The sequence below is a fragment of the Physeter macrocephalus genome, chromosome 18, assembly GCF_002837175.3.
Source record: "Physeter macrocephalus isolate SW-GA chromosome 18, ASM283717v5, whole genome shotgun sequence".
Classification (NCBI taxonomy): domain Eukaryota; kingdom Metazoa; phylum Chordata; class Mammalia; order Artiodactyla; family Physeteridae; genus Physeter; species Physeter macrocephalus.
This window is the reverse complement of record NC_041231.1, coordinates 15,485,011-15,506,435: the sequence shown is the minus strand read 5'-3', so window position 1 is coordinate 15,506,435 and position 21,425 is coordinate 15,485,011. Positions and strand designations below refer to the sequence as shown.

At 43.3% G+C, this 21,425-nt stretch overlaps 1 protein-coding gene across 1 annotated transcript in view; it reads left to right on the top strand.

Moving 5' to 3' along the window:
* ITPR1 (inositol 1,4,5-trisphosphate receptor type 1) overlaps positions 1 to 21,039 on the top strand; it is a 221,277-nt gene extending 200,238 nt beyond the window's left edge. Inside the window, exons 38-41 of the mRNA XM_028478860.2 lie at positions 611 to 759; positions 1,713 to 1,824; positions 20,656 to 20,788; positions 21,014 to 21,039. Of these exons, the coding sequence (XP_028334661.1) occupies positions 611 to 759; positions 1,713 to 1,824; positions 20,656 to 20,788; positions 21,014 to 21,039 (420 nt within the window). The remainder of the gene's footprint in view (positions 1 to 610; positions 760 to 1,712; positions 1,825 to 20,655; positions 20,789 to 21,013) is intronic.
* Positions 21,040 to 21,425: the final 386 nt, after the last annotated feature.

The following is a 21,425-nucleotide window of genomic DNA, read 5'->3' as shown; positions in this document are numbered from 1 at the left end:
GGTACATGTATTTAGCATGTTGATACAGCATGTTCATTCATTTGTGTTCTCATTTTTATATGACTTTTTATTATGTGAGTAATTCATGCTCATTGGAAGTAATTTGACAGTACAAGAACCGATATATAGAAGAAAACTAGAATCACCCATATAGTTCCGCCACCCAGAGAAAACCACTAATGACGTTTTAATAATGTTTGCTGCATATCCTTTAGATATTAACGTTGTTTATAAAAAGCGGATCATGTAGTCCATACTATTGTTTGACCATTTTTTACACTCATATTGTAGACACCTTTCCATGTTGTCGAATGTACCTTTTGCATCATATTTTAAAATATGTGGAATGATCCCTTAAGTAGCATAAGGACCACATCACAGGGTGGGTGGGAATGATGAGTTGTTACCACTTTGTTTTCTGTGTCAGGGCCTAACGCTTCAGGTAACCGTTGGGCAATGTCTCATAATTTGAGGCAAATACCAGACGGTGCTAAGGTTAGTCTAACCCAGTCTCGTCCGTGGTCATGCTTTAGGTCAGAAATGAATGTTCTCACCCTCCTGCGGTCAGCTGCGGCCCAAGCTGCTTACCAAGGCTGTGCTTCCATTCCAGGACATCGTCTCTGCCCTGGAGGACCGTCTCAGGCCCCTGGTGCAGGCCGAGTTATCTGTGCTGGTGGACGTCCTCCACAGGCCTGAGCTGCTTTTCCCGGAGAACACAGATGCCAGAAGAAAGTGTGAAAGTGGTGGCTTCATTTGCAAGTAAGCAGCCCCTTTCTCTGCGGCGCTCAGGGGCAGAGTCCCACTCACCAGACACAGCATTGGTTCCTGAAGAAGGAGGGGCTGGCCTGATTTTTGACTTTGATGAGTACAAGGTCCCGTGCTAGGGATCTGTTCTGACCTTCCCAGAGTAAGTGTGTGGGTTCAGTCCTACTTACTGACACTTGTTTTGGTGAAATTTTCTCCTTTGAACTGCATGCCCGTTTGTTCATCTTCCATTCAACACGTGTGGATAGGGTGCCCACCCTGAGCTGCCATACAGACTCAAAAAGCCATGGCCTTTGTGCCCTCAGAAAGCTCACACCTACCAGGGCCTCACAGTCTTTTTCCCAACAGCTTTGTCGTTTGTTAGTTTGTGCCTCGGGGCAAAATCTAGAAGAAACGATTGGTTCCGTCATCAGAAATCTCCATCTGATTTTCACCCTAAGTTTGGTTGGTTGTTTAGCTTGAGCATGGGCTCTGCCTGAGTTTCTTATTTTTCTGGGCCCCTCAAAGAATAAGACTGGATCAAGAGAACAGTGTGTTTGCTCCAATCATCATACTCCTGAGGTTTTTTTACACCGCTGGCATAGTTTAGCCACATTACTGACAATCCTCAGTGGATAAATAGCTGCACTTCCTAAACGAGCTGGTTTGAGGGAGCCCCTGTCTCTGTTCTCCATTCCCTATTATCTCTCCACTATGTGTGGCAGACCCGTGGCCAGGGAGCCTGTTTGCTGTTACCGACCAGCAGGTGTCGCTATTGAGACACCAACGGGCTGTTCGTAGTGCAGGGAAGGCCCGGAAGCCTGTTTAACCTGGGAGCCCTTGGTAAATATTGTTCATTAACTGACTAGTTACAATAAGTTGATTGTCAAGTGTTTTTTTTTTTTTATTTTATTTTTAATTTAAAGATCGTTTCAGGGCTGTAATCCGTGGATTTCCTCTCCATTCAGGTTAATAAAGCACACTAAACAGCTGCTAGAGGAGAATGAGGAGAAACTCTGCATTAAGGTCCTACAGACCCTCAGAGAAATGATGACCAAAGATAGAGGCTATGGAGAAAAGGTACTGCCTTTTATTTTCATGTTAATACTAGGTTTTGCTATTAAATTGAAGTGGAGTGGGAGCGATTAGAAATCCACCTTAGTTCAGGCATATTGACTGAGGGGGTTAACTTTTTTTTTTTTTTAAAGCTATTTATCCTGCTGTGAAGGTAGCTAAATCATATGACTGTCTCCTTAAAGCCATATATACTTAGTTGTCTCTTACAGGCTGCTTGCCATACAATCTATATTCAGAAAAACAGTAACAGCAAGATTTTCCATATGTTTAAATTCCCAATGAGAATGCAAATGCCTCTTGTGTATCAAGGTGTGTGTTCCTGAATTTTGGGCTCCAGCTAAGCGCACCTGTGGGTTTACTTGCTTCTTTCTGGTGAGATGTTACACAGTCCTTCCAGTGTATGAAGAAACTGCCTCCAGTTCTAACTGGAATGAAGATGGACAAACGTGTCACCTTTTCTAATTGAGATTGGGAAATGGACCATCCCTGGGACATGAGACTTCTTAGCACATGCAGTGAGCAAAGATGTACAGAGAACAGCCCTCACACCCCCGATTTTGGTCCAAGTGGGGTAAAAAGAGCCCCATTGCTCTTCCTTTCTGCCCCCAGCAAAAAAGCATGGGCCTGAGTGTAAATCTCACCAGTCTTCATTTGAAGGTAATAACGTTCTTTGTCTTCAAGCCACTTCTATCAGCGTTTTCCTAGCCTGTAAATGTGTTGATATCACTGACTTATCAAATACACAGTAACTCATTCATCTCTGTGAAGAAGCCTTGGTAATTAAATCACAGTCTTCCTTATCAAAAGGGATGGGGACAACCAGATTTTTGCAAGTGTAAAAGTCTGTCGGAATCTTGCTTTCTAACCTAAGCAGTATCTGTCATTAATATTAGAGCAATTTAACGTGTGAGGGTCTTTCGATAAGAAAAAATAAAACAGAAAGGTATGCAGTCCTTTTTGCAGTGTACATTTCTCCACTGCCCCCAAACCCAAGGCTTTTAAACGTCACTCTAAATTCGTACAATGTATAAATTAAAACTCGAATAAATGTCGCTTAATTAGAAAATAAATGTTTATAACTCAGGAGGAATTTTGTGTAGGAGACCTGCCGGAAAAGAGTTTATAAATATAAAAGCAAAGAACACTGATACAAGTGGGAAGTAATGAGATGACCAGTCCGTACAACACCTGTGTAGACAACTAGGTATGTCTTGCACTAAAAAAAGGCGGGGGTGTGGGCAGTAACAGAGAATACACTTACCAAATAAGTTAAGTAATAACCATTTATTCCACAAGATGTTTATTTTTCTGAAGGTGAGATTTAAGAAATGTTTAAAAAATATGACTCCAGTTATAGAAGTTCACTCTCCATAATGAAATCAAATCCACCAAAGGGACCTTAACCAGCTGTGAATATATTAGCACCTTTGGGGCAGAGAACTTGATTTTAAAACGTGGAGACCACAATTTTCTCTTCTTGAGAATATCTGTTTCTTTCTATACCCAAGGTACTTAAGGTAAACTTTGTGTCTCACCTCCAGCGAATTTTGCAAATTGTGATTATACTTTTATTTCTCTGAAGTTTTTCTTTTTATAACATGGAAAGTAGAAGTACTAGGAGTGGGTCGAGTGTTTGCTGCTGGACGGCAAAGTACTCCGGGGTCTTTGAGGCCGTGTAGAGGTGTGCTTCCCCGCTCCCTTTCACTACCCAGTAATGCCAACAGGGAGAACACCGTCACGGCCCCCGGGAGACAGCAGACCTGAGATGTTGTACCACTGCCTGTGAGAAAGCTCATGGAGAGTGACAGAGCCAGGGCTTCAAGAGGGCAGTAGATGGAGGTCACTATCAAAGAGTTATCAGAGTTGAGAAGAGGTTCTTAGGCTGTAGCTCAAATCCCTTTTCAGCTGGTGAAGAAATGAGTCATACCCTAGCAGATAGAGGCCTGCAGGCAGGATGACATTTCTTTCCAGTCTGATTGGAGCTGTCATCCCCCTTGTTGAAAGTGAAAGTACTATAAGCAAGTATGGGAAATGCTCTGCAACCAAGGAAGACATTCTGGAAACCCGTGCTAGTCAGCAGCTCCTGACCGACAGCACGTATGTGCCAAGCTTCTGGCCCCAGGCTCTGACTGCTGGAAAAGGCTCCTTAACCATTCACTTTAAAAGCGGGTGGAGGCTGTTAAACGATTTCGATTTCTTTCAGTTTGGTTGTTGGTATCCACTTTGTCCAGTTTCACTAAGGCTTTTGGAAAATGCCTTTGGTGGTTTATTGGCTGCCTCTGTTTGACTAAAGAAGCCTGACATATGGGACAGGCTGACTCTTTCAAGGGTGGAAGGAACCCAGAGCCAAAGAAATAACCTTTCGTAGGCGAACCCGTGGGCGTTAGTCGATAAAATAAATGAGGTGTCCTTTGGACTGGGTGCTTGGGACACAAGGGCAAGTGTGAATGCCATTTCTGTCTTCTTGGCCCAATTTTTCTATTAATTGCTTCTTAAGTGGAACTTGTCCCATGACTAACACCCTCCTGAGTCTTCATGGTCATGGATCTGGTCCACTGGGCTCTGGTATCACCTGTGGTTTGCGTCAGGTCCTGGGAGTCAGATCCGTGAGAAGCCAGTGGTCAGTCCACTTGTCTCGGTCCCTTGCCTAAGATGTGCCCATCCAAGAACTATGACATATGATGGAAAGGTAAGGGCTGGACAAAGAAGATGGTCACAAAATTTAATCATGATCATTTAGGAATTAAATAAATCACCTTTTACTATTGTGTCTCTAAAATGCAAAGGGCCAGCAATATTTACCAAAGAGTGGTAAATATTAAAATAAAGGAATATTTAAAAGGATCACCAGAATAACGATGGAATACATTTTTGTGTGATTCTTGTGTTTTTCTATCCAATGTATTCAAAGTTAATAAACTTTAAAATCAGGACTTTGCAACCATTCTGTGTGTGCAGTGCCTACTAAATTTACTAATTTACAGATTAAACCAGTAAAAGAAATAACCTCCCATAGCTAACTATCTCTAAAATTTAACCTGAATCTCTGTATAACTCGTAGAACATCTTTAAGCTCTTAGACCCTGCTTGAAAAGAAAGTGTAATTATTTTATATATTGGCTACTCTGTAATCTACTGTAGGATTTTTATTAAGCTACTTTTTATTTAAGTTATTAGTCACAGGGATTTGGAAAGAAATTCAGAGGCTGACAATTGATGTGAAAGTGTATCTCAATTTCTTTAAAGTCCATTTTTTTTCTTCTGAATAATCGTAGCTGTTCTACTACTAGAGAATTTTTGACCTTAAGTAATGTCAGGGTTTTCATTTCATACTAATTGTCAGTCCCCTGTTAATTACCAGTGCTCCTTTTCTGTAGGTGAATAAACTATTAACATTTCCAGCTACAAGTGTTTCTAATAGGAGTTTAAATTTGCAAAATGTACTAAATGTTAATGACACATAATATTTAGTACATTTTGAGGATCATCCATCTATCATTAAACAAGCATAGTTGTAATTAATGCTTTTGTTTTTTCTTTTTCTTGAACTTGATGCTAATAAACCATTTACTTGTTACTGCTATCACTTGGGTGGGCACTGAGCGCCTTAGGGGAAATCTGTTCTCTTTAATCATCAACAGTGTCAGGATTCAGAGCTTCTGGGCTTGGGATATGTTGGTCTTACTACTTAAATTGAAGTTGGATCTGATTTAGCCCAGTGATAGTTTGGACCGCAGACTTCCGCCTCCCCCGCTGAATGGGAAGATGAGTCCAAAGAAAGAATTTTGTCCTAAGCTGAGCTGATCAGCGTTTAGCCTTTGACTCTACTCCTTGCCATCCTCTTCTGAAAGGACATGGTTCTTGATTGGGGACTTGCCCTTGCCCACAGCTCAGTTCAAGGGTTCTCTCTACTACAAGAGAGTGCAAAGGTGCCGTCCTGGGCTCTTGGTTAAGTGACCTGCGAGGTTTGATACCTGGCATGTGAACAAAGGGTGGCAGCACCCTGCCCGTTCTGTTCCGGAGCAGAACACTGCAGGGCAGATGTCAGAGTGAGGTGCGCTGGTGTCCAGAACGCCTGCGCCTCTTAAGACGGTCACGTTCTAACGATGCTTCAACCTGAGTCAGTGATAAGAATACAATGACAAAGTTTCTAACTCTTAGCTCGCTCGTATTTCCTTTTCTAACACTTCCTTCTTTTTCTCCCCCCCACCTTTTTTCTTTTCCAGCTGATTTCCATTGATGAATTGGATAATGCAGAGGTCCTAATTTCATTTTTTTTTAAGTGTCCCATGGTGATGTTTCCATGACCCTCTTCCAGTGAACTCTGTGATCTGTCCCCTAGTCTCTACAGCATCTAGTATCTGACCTTGTGTAGTGTTGCCTCTGGGAGTGAGTCGAGTCCTTTGTGTTTGTGTTAGCATTTCCCATGAGTTTGTTTGCCATTTGTCTTTGGAGATCCCATCTGAGTCTCGATAAAGATTTTCTAAGCTGTGATAAGATTTCAGTCCTTCACTGTCTAGAATCTCAACTGAATTTGCGGTTGACACTGGCTATTAACATACCTCTGAAACTGAGTGTTGATATTACCATGAGGAGCTTTTCTGTCCATATGTGAAGCACCCATGCAAAAAGAAATAACTACATTGGTATAGTTTGGAAGTAGTCAAAGAAAAAGCAAACCACTGCTCTCTTGGCCTACATGTTGGAGGTGTTAAGAGTGAGGGGTCCTATAAAATTTTGTCAAAGTGCAGTGCAAATTCCATAGCCCTAGTTGAGACTTTCCAGCTGCTGGCTTGTGGTGGGATTAGGAATGTACAATATCCCTGGCTTCTCTTCTAGGAAAACCCACTAGAGATCAAGAAATTGAAATGTCATCTGTTGGTTTCTATACTTATGTATCAAATTAGTTTCCTTTACCCAGAATGACCCTGGAGACTGATGAGTGGCCATTCTGTTTGGGATTTGAGGGTGTCTTAAATATTTTCTCTACTATGAATATTTTTCAGCATTTCTTGCCCTATCTGTAGGATGTGATACATGTTTGGTAAATGATCATAGAAAGGATTAATGAGGGGGATTAATGCATATAGTTGAGGGAGTTTAATTTGCTTAGTAAATTGAAGCAGACTGGAGAAAAATTTTATCTGACTTTAAAAAATTAATTTTCTGGTCTACTTCTTTAGGTATCTATTCATTCTTTTGGTAGAACGATTAATACCTTATTTTGGTGGGACAGAGCTACCAAATAGAAGATGAGGCCTGCTCTAATATCTACCACCATAATTTCAGAAATACTAAGAGATGGTTCAGGTGTACCTAAGGAGAGTTTGAATCACAGACTTAACACTGAAAGTGACACGAGTGGTTATGAATTTGGTCCAGTTCCCTCAGGAATGGAGCTCAGAGAGGTTAAGTGAGTGGTGTTAGCTCACACAGCTAGATAGCGGCTAAAGCAGAACTAGTACTGCTGGCTCAGCTGCTGGCCTGGAGCGCTTACTGCTCAGCCATGGTAGATTCTGTAAGTGCAGACTTTTCCTTAAATCGGTCAGCATGAGCAGGTGAGGAGGCTGTGCTTCTTTGGGATGAATAGAGGGTGAGAAAAACAAAAGGTTGTACAGGGGTTTAAGTACAGTGATTTTTGCTACTTCCTGTTTGGTCTTCTCTCTTCCGGGTTATTTGTATGCCAGCAAAACATCTAATGCTGAATTTTCATGTTGGCACCCTTCGACACTCTTGTTTCTCCCTAGAGTTGTAAATGCCTCTGTAATTTGAGTTTTTCCTCTGAAATATTGAGGTTGAGTTTCTATTTGCTTAAAGGCAAATTAAGGCAGGAAAGGAAAACCTTCCCTAATCGGAGTCTGCAGTGTTATTAATATACTGTTTTGCACCATAGTAATCATTTGATGTGTTCGCTTGCTCAAGATAGATCTCGGGTCTCCTGGCTGGGAGTTTACTGCTCGCTTATGGAAAGATTCCACAGTTGGAGCAGGTGTGTTTATAATTATACACTAGGAAATAGAATACTGTCTGTTTATAAAAGAAGAATGTTCTGGCAGCTACTTGGATTCTTTGAAAATTCCCTGAGGAAGCAACTGTGGATCCCCTCTCTGTTGTTACCCCTGGCAACCCTCAGAGCCCTGGAGCACCAACACTGTCCCCAGGTCCTCAGGCTGTCGGATGTGGCCCTCTAAGCAGAGATGCCTGATTGGCCTTTATTATCCATGTCTGTTCTGGAAACAACCGCAGCTCCTGAGGTTTCTCTCCCACCAAGCCTTTTGTCCATGTGTGTGGGTGAAAACCAGTAGGCCACAGCTGGAGTTCTGCAGAAACTCCATTAAGAAACTTAATGAGAGTTCACGCTGGCCCGTGGTACGGGCAAGGCCTCCCACCTAAATTGCAAACCAGCGCTTCAACCCTGAAACGTGCTGGGGAATAGCCCCTGAGCAGGGTAGGGCCTATCTGGAGAGCCATGGTCCCTAGATTGGGGAAGGACCACCACTCTTCAGTGATAAAGGCCTGTTGAGCGTTCGTGAGAGAGGAGATGTGCAGTGAACGGCTTGGCAAAAAAAGCACAGCATCGTCCGAGTCTCTGTCTGTGCTCTGAGAAAAGAGGGTGAAGTGAGGACAGAATCAGAGTCCCTGCAAGAAAAGTGCATGGTGGGAGCCTTCCCAGCTGTCTTCTGGAGTAAAATTTCATTTGAAACCAGGAAAAGGAGGGTTTTCTTTCTTTTCTTTCTTATTATGATCAGTTTTTGCAAATAGGCAGGGTCTCCGTCCTTACCCCCTGATTTTCCCTTTTCCTTAGGGGGCAGGGAGAGGACAGATGAGGGGGACGTGTGGGGAGCTGCTTCCATTAGTGTCCATTCAGCTTATTCTTAAGTTTGTATCTTGACGGATTGTTACCTATAGACACACACAAATCAAGATGGGGACTGTTTCTATCAGCCCGGAAAGTTCCCTCATCTACCCGTTCTCGGCTTTAAACAGACACTGATTGCTCCTTGAGACATTCGTTCATATGACTAATACCTGAGTGTCTGTTCCATCCCAGGCGCGTTGACTAGGGGAGTTGGGTCCAAATAGGCACAGTGCCTGCCCTGCTGGAGTTTACGGTTCTGTGGAGGTGACAGACAATAATCCAAATTAATGTTAAATGACAGCCATCAACCATGAGAAACAGAGGAAGGTGAAGTACTTGGGGTCATGAGACCATGTAACTTAGGGACTTGTACCTAAGCAGGGAGGTCAGGTAACAGCTTAGGAGGTCAGGTCACACCATGAGGACCGCTGGCAGGTGAGCATGTTCGTCACTTTTCTAAACTGTAAATTTCTGAACTAAACAAAGGGATGATTTTGACGCGGCACTCAAACTGCAGGCCGAGGCGGTCGCCGGAACGGTAACCTACCTCGTTTTCATGTGTGCGTCTTTGGAAAGGAGGGTGTGTTTAGCAAGTGTGTGCTGTAGCTCAGTGGACATGCTGCATTTCTTCCTATTTGAGATATGGTCCCCATTTAATCACTGTCGCTTGGAGCCCTGACCTCTCCAGAGCCACTAGTGGCAGCTGGCAACTTCAGCTCCTTGCATTGCAACAAAAAAGCAAGTGGGACTGGTGTCACCACTTGTTAGGGTGGCAGCAGCCTGCCTGTATCTGCCTATATATTGAGTCCTCAGCTTCTGCCACCGAGAACTGCTTCTGCAAGCAAAGGAGGCCACTGCCAGCAAAATTCAGGGGGGAGAAAACAGACAAGAGAAACCCAAGAATTATTCAATTTCACCTTCAGGGGGCGTTCTCATGACATCCAACCCAGGGTGGAGGTGTCCTACTTTTTTACATTGCTGTGAACTGCTGGGTTGGGCACCTGCCAACATTCAGGCGGCAGTTACATAAGAGCTTCTTTTTTTCCTGGAATTTAGGCTCACTGCTGATGTGTGACCTTCAGCAGTAATTGCCAATAAATGCAGCGGGGCTGTTTACTGTTAGACACTGGCAGCCATAGAGCAAGTGAGCTCAAGTCGGAGCATACAGAAGCTATTGCAGAATCTGGGGAAGTTTTTTTTCTTTCTCTTTTTTTCTTTTTTTTTTTCAATGCTGAGATGATTCCATAATGACGGAAGTTGTATAATTCAGTCAAGTCAGAATGTGGTTTTTAAAAATGAATTTTACTTTTGGGTTCTGATGAACTTGCTCTCTAAGATACAGGTGACATTTCATCGTTGGAGCTAGATAATGTTTATTTCTTACTTTGTTTCTAAAAACAAATGCCATTAGTAAACGGCATTGTGTTAGCAAATGTGAAGATTTAAAATTGCCCTGCTAAAATGTTAGGTAACTTCTATTTTAGCTCAATTTTCTTTCAAGCATTCTGTTCTCTTAATGTGGGTTTCAAAGGCTCATGAAGGCCAGGACCCAGCCAACATATTTGCAAGGCCATTCGCCGTTCGTTTATTTTTTCCCTCCTCTGAGATGGAGTGGGTGAAAGGAGCTGAAGGCTGATTCAGGGGATTGGAGATGGTAAATCCTCTTTGCTGTGCTGATAATTAGATCTATAGTACAGTCTCATTTCTTGAACTGTATTCAACCTCTGCTAGGGGTGGTCCATGGAAGGAGACATCTTATTTCAAAGGAAAATTCTAGAAGCCCAGGGGAGAAGGATTCATGTTGATGGCAGCAGGAAACAGGGTGTTTTAAGTGGCTGTGCTCTGTGTTGGCCTGTAATAGGCACACATGAAACGGATGTGTATATGTACGTATATACAGTATGTATGTATGTGAGGATGTGCCATTGCACACACACCACAAATAGGAACCCTCAGAAGTCTGTGCGTTTCTTTTAAGAAAGGCGAAGTATAATTTCCTTCATCTGTAGTAGAAATCCATCCCCGGTTAAAATGTTAGGTACATTATGTATAGAAAGCGAGTGTTTCAGCATCTTATCTGCACGAATCTAGTTACTACTCAAGTGCCGTAGTTACGATGACCCGATTCGTGGCCTCATCTGGGAAGGACACTGGGACTCCGTGACTTGAGGTTCATTTTGAATTTCTGTTTCAAAGCCAGTCATTTGAAATCTTTTTCCTGTGAAGTTTGATTTTGCTGACCTTGTCTAAAAGCACTGAGAAGACATAAGATCCAAGAAGAAATATGCAGAGGCAATAGAGGGCAATAGTTGATTTCCAAGTTCAAAACCAGGCAGCATCGGATCACTGCCAGTCACCTGTTCATTTGGGGAGACTTCACCTTGACTGGAGGTGTTAGCATCTGATTATAGTGACCGATCCTGGGATGAGGTTGTGGAAGACAAGACCTGGGAAATGCAGAAATACTCATTTTCTCAGAATAGTCTCCCTTACTATGTGGTCACTGAGAATTACCTTTCATTAAAAAAAAAAAAAAAAAAAGTTACTTTGATAATAAAAATATGTTGAGAAAATCAGTTCATTCATTTACCAAAATTATCTTTTGCTTTGTATAATATATATTGTATTTATGTAGCTGTTATCTGATTTGAACATATATAGCTTATTAATATGCTTATCTTTTTCAAAAGTGTGGCTTACTGCCATAAAAGAGCCTCTTCTCCTGGAAATACAGGTGAAATCCTCATAGGAAGAAGTGCTGGTAAAGGCCGTTGGTTATTTTACCAAATTATACGCCGGGCTTGGTTTGGCCTTTTCCATGCCTGAAATCATTTTATGTCCTATTGTGTTGTATTATTTAGAGAACTTGCCTGTTAGATATTACGAAATGAAGTTTACTGAAAATATACCAAGCATTACTTAATGTTTTAGCTGGAAAGGAATCCTAAATAATAAGCTCCAGTCTCCTTGAACTACAGGTCAGGAAGTGGAAGCCCAGAGAGGTTCAGTGACTGCCTGAGGGTCACACAGAGCGCCAGTGCCTGCATGAGACACGGTCGCGTGATACCTGTCCACTGCTGTCAGTTTGTCCATTCTGTTTCCTGAATGGATAGTGTTAAAAAATTGTCCTTCTCTTTAAATAGTGATTCCTGAAGCAGCAAAAAATTTTCTGTTGTCGCAAAAGTCTTTCTGTAATGTTCTAGGGGAAAAGGTCCTTAACTGTAATTTTTGTTTTAAAAATTAAACGAAAACTAACATGACAGCAGTTGAGGGAGGCAATAGAGTGTCAGTACAATCATAAAACATATCAGAAACGACTGATCTCTGAGTGTGTAAGAAATAGCTCTGTACTACCCGTGAACGTTCCGAAAGAATTCAAGATGCTTCTTTGGACAAGGAGATCTCAGACAAGAGAATTTTAAAAAGACACGCTACTTCCATTCCGTCTTCTTCTTTTTCTTTAACTTTTATTTTGATGGGTAAGGGGGTAAGAGGATAGCTGTGTAGGTTCCTACAGTCAATCCCTGCCTATAATTCTTTTGTTCTGATCACACAGAATCAGTATAAAGGACATGTTGGTGAAATGTGGCCAAAGCAAATTGTGAAAGAGAGTACTTTTTCCCATCTGTATCTCTGACTGCTCTAAAATGCATGGGAAGTTGCTTTAGTTCTACTTTTTCTTATGTGTCCTTTTTGCACTAAAAGCAGATGGCACAAGTGTTTGCACAGTTTTAATTCTTTAGCCTAAAGCATACAGGATGTAAGGATAGAGTTAAAGTGCGTTCTTGGATAGTGATATTATTTATATTATCTGGAAAACACATATGCCTGAGCTCTGGTTTTATTTTCCTCGCCACACTCAAGTCCTTGCTACCACTCCGTGCTTCCCGATCCCAACAGGAAGCAACACGTCAGAGGGAAATTTTCTCCCTGAGGCTAGTGGAGCTGCCCTCAGGTCTGAAAGCTCTTCTGTCCAGAATCGAGTGAGCAACCCCCCACCTGTGCCTCCTTGTCCTTCTTAAATTAGTTTAATCTTTGTACTTAAAGAGAGCCCCTGTACCTTTACTTCATTTTACCTGTTGGCAGATAGAAAAAAAAAAAAAAAGAAATCATTAGGTTACATAATAACAGTCTTATATGAAGAGCATTTTTTTCTATCTTGGGGATCAAACCATGAAAAGGGGGATCAAACCATGAAAAGGGGTATCAAGCGTTGAGCTGGGTTGAAACCCCCGCCAGATTTCACAGCTTCCAGCCTCCCCACCTCGTGCTTTCAGCACCTGCGCTGGCTCACACCTGACAGCCACGCTTTGGCCTGCCGAGAGGTGTGCTGTGTCGCTGGGGCCCCGCCGAAGGAGGCCAAGGTCACTCAGTTGCAGCGTGAGCCTTGGCTTCGTTCCATGGCCCCAGACAGCACCTTGAAGCAGCCAGCCGTGCCCGGTGCGTGACTTTGGTCCGGGGCGGCCCAGGGTGGGGTCTGGCGGTTACATCTGATGTCAGTCCCTCCTCCAGGCATGTGCCCTCTGGGGGACAGATTCGTGGTGCTGCCACCACGTGGAACCGTGGACTTTTTAGCCACCACGTGCACCCTCGCAATTGCCTTTCATTTTCCTCGGGGCCATCATCTTGTCTCTCAGGTATGGGTTGGGTGTAATGAAGTTGAGGGGGAGTCAGAGGAGCGCGGTGTCTACATGGAATGGTGGGGGTGGCGCCGGGACCCCAGGCCCTGGAGCCCCGAGGGAAGTACGTGGAGGGGTGAGTGACCAGCCAAGTAACCCTGCAGCCAGGAGCCTTCCTGTCTCCTCCCAGAGCTGCTGGAGGAGAGAGGCTTTTTCAGTCCCTAAGCTAGAGCCTCGGGTCTTACCCTCTGATTCAGGGCCGGGATGTGGGGAAAGGAGAGACCCAGGAGGACGCACCTGCCCACGGAAGAAGCTTGTCACGGGCGAGTGGTGGTACAGACTTTGCAAGGGCCTCGGGCCTCCGGGGAGGGGGCTGCACCTGAGGCCCCTGTTGTCATTACTACCCACACGCTTCTCCCCTCCTCCCTGAGCCTCCGTGGGGATACGCTGTATCACTTTTCCTCTCTGTGGACGAACAAAACATAGATGTGCAGTAGTTCTTCCTTTGACATCGTTTTTGTTTTTGTTTTTGTTTTAAGGCATACTTCCTTCTTGATCAGTGGTAGACTTTTTTCTTTCCTTAATTTAAATCTGTTTCCCCATCTCAGGCCAGTTGTCTCTCCCAACACAAGCACATTCAGTTCAGTTCAAAAGGGAGGGTGTCTCCTGCCCTCAGTGGCCGAAGCCCCTTTCAGTGGGTGTGGCAGCTCTGTCACCTCATCATTGATCTTGCCCTCCATGTTTCGTCCTTGAGTGTTGGTGTCTGGACTTTTCGCGGCCCATGAGATGCACGTGCTGTAACTAACATGCTTCATTTTACTCCCAACTAGCTGCCTCAAGCTCCGGCTTCTGAGAACTCCACCGAGGTGCGTGCCGCTCACCTGTATTTGCAGCGCCAGCAAATACGGGTGCTTGTCAGTGTTGCTGGTTGAGTGTGTGAGTTGTTCTGGGGCAGTGTCTGTCCCGCTGGTAGGCGCAGGAGGGAAGTCTCTTGTCTGGCTGGGACCTGATCGTTGCTGTAATCGGGTGGCTCTTGGTGTAGAAGGAAACTTCTTAGTTGCTGGAGCTTAAACCACAGGGTCCTGCAGGTGAGGGCACGTGACTCTCCGAAGGTTTTCACACAAAACCGTTCATCTCCGGCTTGAAATGTTCAGTTGAGAAATGCTGGAACGTCCAGGCCTTTCTGCTGTTACACAAAATAGAACTCTGGGTTCTGCACAGAGATGAAGTGAATTTGAAGTTCTGGATATTCCTGTATAGTTTTGGTGAAGCTGCTGATAAAGTTGTAGTTTCACAGTGCACTGTTTCTGTTCTTCCTGTCGCTAACTCAGCTTGCTAAATGAGGGACTAGAATTAATTAAGACATCTAAAGTTATAGAGAAGCGTTTTGGGGAGGCATATTTCCAAGGATCAAAATTTACTTTCAGAGACAGTTATAGAATCACAGGAGTCAAAGCTAAAATGAAGTGTAGTTTATCTGAAAGGAGATCTTAGAAATGAAACAGATTATCAAATAGCCGAGTTCCAGTGGGGATGCCTTGTAATGATCATTCTCTAATATTCTAATCAGAGCTCTTCAGCATGAGTAGCCTTGATTAGAATGCCATGTGCTGGGGGCCTGGGGAGCGCTGAGGTCTCACGGATGTGTCTGCTTGGAAGTGTATGCAGTGATGTCGTCACACATGTGCTGTGCAGTGATGCACGTGTGAGTCCTGTAAGGACCTGCCCGGTTGAGTCTTGCATTTTGACCCCTTTTGGGTTCATGTAAATGTACCTAACATTGGAGTTCCTTTTCATAATCTGTGCAAAAAATAATATTGGCCAAAACTCTTAGTCACGTGCCTGTTCATTTTAAACAGTGCCCGAGGGTCGGGGATGGGCACGTTGTTAAGCGGTATCCGAAGTAACGGAGCATCGGTATCTGTCTGGGGAAGGCCACACACAGGCCTGTGTTCCTTCTGTGTCAGTCTTCACTGTGTACGCATGCTCCGTGTGTTTTATTTGCGGCTGATCCTGAAGATGGGAGTGTCTCCCTAGTGTTGTACGTACTTAAATGGGATTTCTGCCTGCTTAGCAGGAGCTTGAACCGAGTCCACCCCTGAGGCAACTGGAGGACCATAAAAGGGTACGTAATCCTGGGTGTTGGGAGCTAACGACCACAACACTGTCCACAGCCACAGGCTGTGACTTAAAGACGGATGGTGGTGGTGGTGGTTGTCATTGTTGTAGCATTAATTGGCTCAGGACCAATCACAGCCATTTACAGAAATGAAACTGACTGGTGATTCTACCTATAAACTACCTGTTCACGCACTACACCCAGCCGGTCCCCGAATAACGACCAAGTCAGCTTTTCACATCCTCTCTTCTTCTCCCGGAGTGGCTTTTTCCTTAAGTGTAGCCCTAAAAACAATTTTTTTTTTTTTTTTCTGTAAGTAACGGATGATCATCATGGGTAAAGTACAATAAAAAAAGTTTAATGGAAAAAATGTTCATAATTACACTACCTAGCTATAAAAGCTGCTATTGTTTTAATATTTTCTCCTGCCCCCCTTTTTGCACACGTGAGAATGAGTGGCAACACACACAGATACACTTTCATTGTCACTGGGGTTCTTCCAAGTGTGTAACTTTTCTTCCCTGCTTTTGTCCTTTAATATATCTAAGCATTTTCTTTGATAGTCTTTGAAAGTTAACAACTGGCTAAAGTTCCACAAATTAACGAGTACTCTGTACTGTTTTCCTTTGATGAGGAAATGAACAAGTGTGTACATATGTGTAGAGATTCATGAAAGGGGAATTTCTAGGCCAAAGGGTAGATTCTTTCTTCAGGTGCTGATTATGCATTGCTAAACCATTTCCTAGAAGGCTACATAGATCGTTAGCATGCTGACCACTGATTGCATGTTACCCATTTCTGGAAAATACCAGATATCCTGGTTTTCTGGGTGCCTATCACATGCCGATCACTATGCTAAGACTTTTACACGTGTTAACGCGTAAATGTTTCTAAACGCGGATGTTGACCTACTGAGACAGCCTTCCCCTCCATTTCACAAGTCATAGGGTTAGGAAATGGGCAGTCGTGGCGAGTACTGCCCTGAAATTGTTCCCCAGTGTCCTGGAGAATGTTCGTCTGAGATGAGTGGGTGCCTGGGGTACCTTTGCTCTGCTCACGTGCTTTCAGTCCCTGCGCAGTCCCAGCACATCTCGAGTCCTTTCCTGTTTCTTGCGATTGTGCTTTCTCAGACTATGACCAAAGAAGCTCTTCTAGGAAGTTGGCATTCAGCCCTTCCCCACCAGCTTCCAGTGCCTCCTGCCGTTCATTGAGCAAGGGCACCTTGCATTCCTGTTTTTTCCACCCTTGCCTGTCCTTCAAGAATTGTCCTGGGTCTTAGAAGTAGCTGGTAAAGGCACATAGCTGTCTCTCGTGCCCTAAGTCTGATTTGCCCCAGTGCATGAGCTTTGGAATTAGAAACCGGTTCAAGCCTGCCTTTGCCAGGCCCTCACTGTGTGATTTGGGGCACATTATTTAACCTCAGTTTCACCTGCTGTAGAAAGCGGGTAATAGTCTCCATCCCTTATGACCGTTCTCCAGAGCTGTGCCCTTGAAGCGCTTAGCACAGTGGCTGGACTCTGAGAAGGTATATTAATGATCATGGTCGCCTTGCAGGCTGAGACACAGCAGTGATTTGACAGACAACCGGAGTAGGAAAAGGAAGGTATTTTTAAATCAAGGTGCTGCCTTAGTGCTGACTAAGGTGTGAGAGGCTCACTGCTCATGTGAGAGGGTAATCTTTCCTGAAGCACCTGATGTTTAAGCGGCTGGAACCTGGGAGCCCAAAGGTCACTTTTTCTCTCCTTTTCGATCTTAACTCTTAGTGCTGTGTTCAACCCTGGGCTATATTTCCACACAGTTCATTAGCCACGAGTTTAATTGACAGAATGAAACTCGTTTAAACTGACTTGCAAGGCAGGAGCTTGGTTTCTTGACTCCACATCACTGACCTGCCTTTTTCACCATTTTCACCTGACACTTAACTGCAAATGAAACTCTTTGCCTTTGTCTCTTCTCAGTCTTAGGTAATCATGTGTGTGGAATGTAGAATTTTTTACCAGAGACAAACATCTGATATTTGTTTGCATGCTGTAGGTGTAAACTGCTGGGGAAAAACTAGTATTCTTTTTGAAGAAAAGCCTGCATGGCCAAATATGAGAGCTGGAGAAGTGATGTTTTTGGGGAAGTGACTTTTTTTTTTTCCTTCTCTGCAATCAGCTTTCTCAGCCCAGTACGCCGTGAACAGCTTAGTGCTGTTGAGTAATTTATATCAAGATGATTAGGAAGGCTTTTCTCTGCAGATTTTAATTTTTCCTAAATTAAACCAAGAGCTTCAGAAAAACAGAATTTTCCTTGAACCTAAGTTTTCACACTAGGGATTTGCATCACTTTTAATAATGCTTATGCATTTTCTCTTTCTGTCCCTTTTTTAACCTAAAATTTTCAGTCTTTATTCTTTCAGAAAGGGAATGAATCTCATCTTGTTGTTTTTCTTTTTTTAAAAAAAGCAAATCCCACATGTTCTCTTTTTTCCCCTTGCCTTAAAATTTATTTTTTGTGGACTGAAGGTGAGGTGCATGTGTGCCAAAAACCTTATAATTAAGAGGGAAACAATTAAAAGTTTGTAGGGTGGAGTGTGTGTGTGTGTGTGTGTGTGTGTGTGTGTTTTCCATGATGAACACATTTCGTGATATTCTCTTATGGGGGAAAAGGTACCATTTGATGCATCAGTTGCTATGGTAACTGCTAGGGTTTGTCTGTGCAAGGAGAGGCAAAATGGTAATGTGAGATCCCTTTGTAACTTCAGTTGGCATCCAGGCTGCATAAATGTGAAGTTCCTGTTCCTGGAGTCCACGTGTTCCCGGACGGCATATGCTCCTTTCTCTACTTCCTGCTTCCTTGATTGCAAACTGACCTGGGTCTTGCTGACGAGACCCTCAAAACGCCGAGGAGTGGAAACTCTAACTGAGCCACTCCAGTCCTAGGTGGAATAATACTGTGAAGCCTCTGGTTGAGTCTTTCCTTAAAGGATGCATGTTTATTGGCTGGTGACAGTCATCCTGCCTTTGACCATTCAACCCTGTGGTCTTCCAGGTTCTTGCCACAGTGGCAATGTTGGCTGTCCTCTGTGGCTGCAACTTACAGGTCTCAGATCAGCCATTTACCTCTCAAACAATGTTCTCGTGTTGCCCAAGAGGATCCCGTAGAAAACTGGGATGGTTTCCTGCCAACCCTCTGTTCTGGGGGAACTCAAAGTCTGTATCTTGAGAAAGAAAATCAAGTAGATGCATCATTGTGTTGACAAAGGGAAATGGTATTTAGTGTACTGTTACATTCAATGTGGAGGTAACCTTGTCTTTCCCCCTCTTCTTTCTTAGCTTTCTTGACCATTCCTTTGAAATTTGTGTTTCTCTTTTGAAGTCAGCCTTTTAAAATCACCATGCTCTCCATGACTGCTTTGGAGAGTGTTGATAACGTTTGTACTGGTGCAAAGCTATATCTTTATACCAAAATGTGGTTTCCTAAGCCATTAAAGAATATTATACTGAAAACAGCTTACTTTGAAAGTATTTTTAAAGATCACAAATAGCTTCTTCACTGAAAGTACTCTCGGAATCTTGAATTTACTGGTGGTCGAAGTACGAAATGAGTTTCATGTCCTAGTTACGAGCATTCTCCCTTGCTTAACTATGACGAGAGACGTATTTGTGGATGGAATGGAGAGAGGAAAATTGAGATTTCTTTCATGCCTGAACTTTCATTTAAGAATCAGGACTGCCTTCCCGCCTTCTCTCTCTCCTGTTTACCCCATCTCTCCATTTTTCCCTGGAGTCTGACCAGCAGCATGCATTTAACAAAGGAGAAAAGCCAGGCTGTGTAGCCCTGGTTCCTCACATCATTTTGACAATTGAACTAAAGAGTTTTCTGCCTTGGTTCTTCTTCCCTGGTCCTGCCTCCCTCAGGGGGCCCCTTGCCCCCCCACCACCCTTAGGACACTGTTCTCCCTCCCATCTTATTTTGCAAACACCCTCCTTGAAGTCTCCAGACCTATTCTTAGAGCCTCTTAACAAATCACTTTAAGGTCTACTGGCTCCCGTTACAGTGACAGGTCTCTTCAGAAGAACTCCTGAGTCTCTATTTTAGAGACTTGCTGTATTGCAGCATCTCTTCTCTCTGCTAGACTTCTCACTTACCTCTCAGTGATGTGCCAGAGGAACTCCAGGACTTAACTGCTTTGTCCTTGAGAAAGGGTCCAGGGGAAATCCATATATCCTTTAACTGGTAGAAACTTCCAGATTGGGAGGTGGTCTGGGAGTCCCTCAGCAAGACTGCACGAGGAATAGAGCTGAGAATAAGTCCCACTGCTTTGTGCTGCTTTACCAATGTGCGTAGTATTTGAGAATAAATCAAGGTGGTTTTTTTGGTTAGGTTTTTTTGTTTTTTTCTTTTTTGGCTGGAATCGTGGCAAAGAGTTTGTTATATCCCCTGCCCAGGAGTCCTTTGATATTTATGTATATTTTTAAGTTTTTATCATGGAAATGTTTAAAAACATCCAAAATACATATTTTGAAGAGTTTCGAGAACCTTCATTCATAACTCAGCTTCTGTGACTCTCAACTCATGCCCACTCTTGTCTCGTTTATACCCAGCTAGTACCCACCTCCCACCTTACTTCAAAGGAAATCCCAAATGTCACTTTATCCATGCTGCCTATTTTTTGATTGACATATCTGATCTCTGCCAGAAATTTATTTTCTGTTACATTATTTTTTCTTCACTATGTGGCCCATTGACTATTTCCGTAAGAAAGGCTTACTTTCAGCTTATTGTTTCATTGACTCTCTTACTCTGATATGTTGAGATTTTCTTTGGACCTTGGGATAAATGCTCTGGTTGGAGTAACATTTTCATATTGCTGTGGGGAAGATGACCTGTGAATTTTTCAATTTGTCTGAATTTTATTGGCTTATCCCAAAGGGATTTTCTTTTGTTTTGTTTTGTTTTTTGTTACTGTTAGTTACCCTCCGAGATTAATGTTCTGTCTTTATCACTGCGTGAGAGAGTACTTTCAGATATTTAATATTTTAGAGTGATGCTTTTTTATGATCTGGTTTCCTGAGAAAACACTGAAGAAGTTAACTTTAGAGTTTCCAAATGCTCTTATTAATAATTTATTTTTTCACTGAGTGAGTCTGAGCCAATTATAACTGAGTACCTCTGTGTTGTTTTTTTTAATATTAGTAGCTCAGTCATGCATTAAATTCAGAACCTGATTTCATTATCCTGTTTGAATTAAGGGTGAGGCCCTCAGGCAGATTTTGGTCAACCGTTACTATGGAAACATCAGACCTTCAGGAAGAAGAGAGAGCCTTACCAGCTTTGGCAATGGCCCGCTGTCACCAGGAGGACCCAGCAAGCCCGGGGGAGGAGGTAGGCCATGTGGTGTGCTAATTAGCTGCACGTGTGAACTGAGTGTGCCACGCAAGAGCTGCGTGTTTCTGATTAGCAGGTTGGACCTCTAACAGATGCATTTGGGTTGCAAGTGTATTATTTTAGCAGCTTGTTTTGTCTTTGGTCTACCATCAAATTGGTGTCTAAAAATGTTTCCCTGCAATTAGATATTGGCTGAGCATTTTGCCCCTTTTTCCCATGCAGCAGCCCTCTTGGTGATACTTGAATGACTCAGTGAACTTGACTTTATTGCACATTTTCTCGTGGCCATGAGGACTCATGTTTTGTATGCTGTTGGCAGTGAGGAGGGCGAAAGCCACCATTTATTATACACTTACTGAGCCGAGGGCTTTCCCAAGCATTTTGCCTTCTTTATCTCCTTTTCTCCTCCGAGTTACTATCTGGAAGGGACTGCTGTCATTCCTGTTGAACAGAGGAAAGGGGAGCTTGTTAGTGACTGGTCTGTAATGTAAAGCTGCTTTAAATTAATTAAATCTAATTCTAATGCCCAAGCTTTGTGCCTCCCCAAAGTCTTAGGTTTCTGCAAAAAAAAAAAAAACAAAAAACCCATTAAAGAATTGCTTAAAAACACATCCTGAAAGGAGTCCCAAAACAC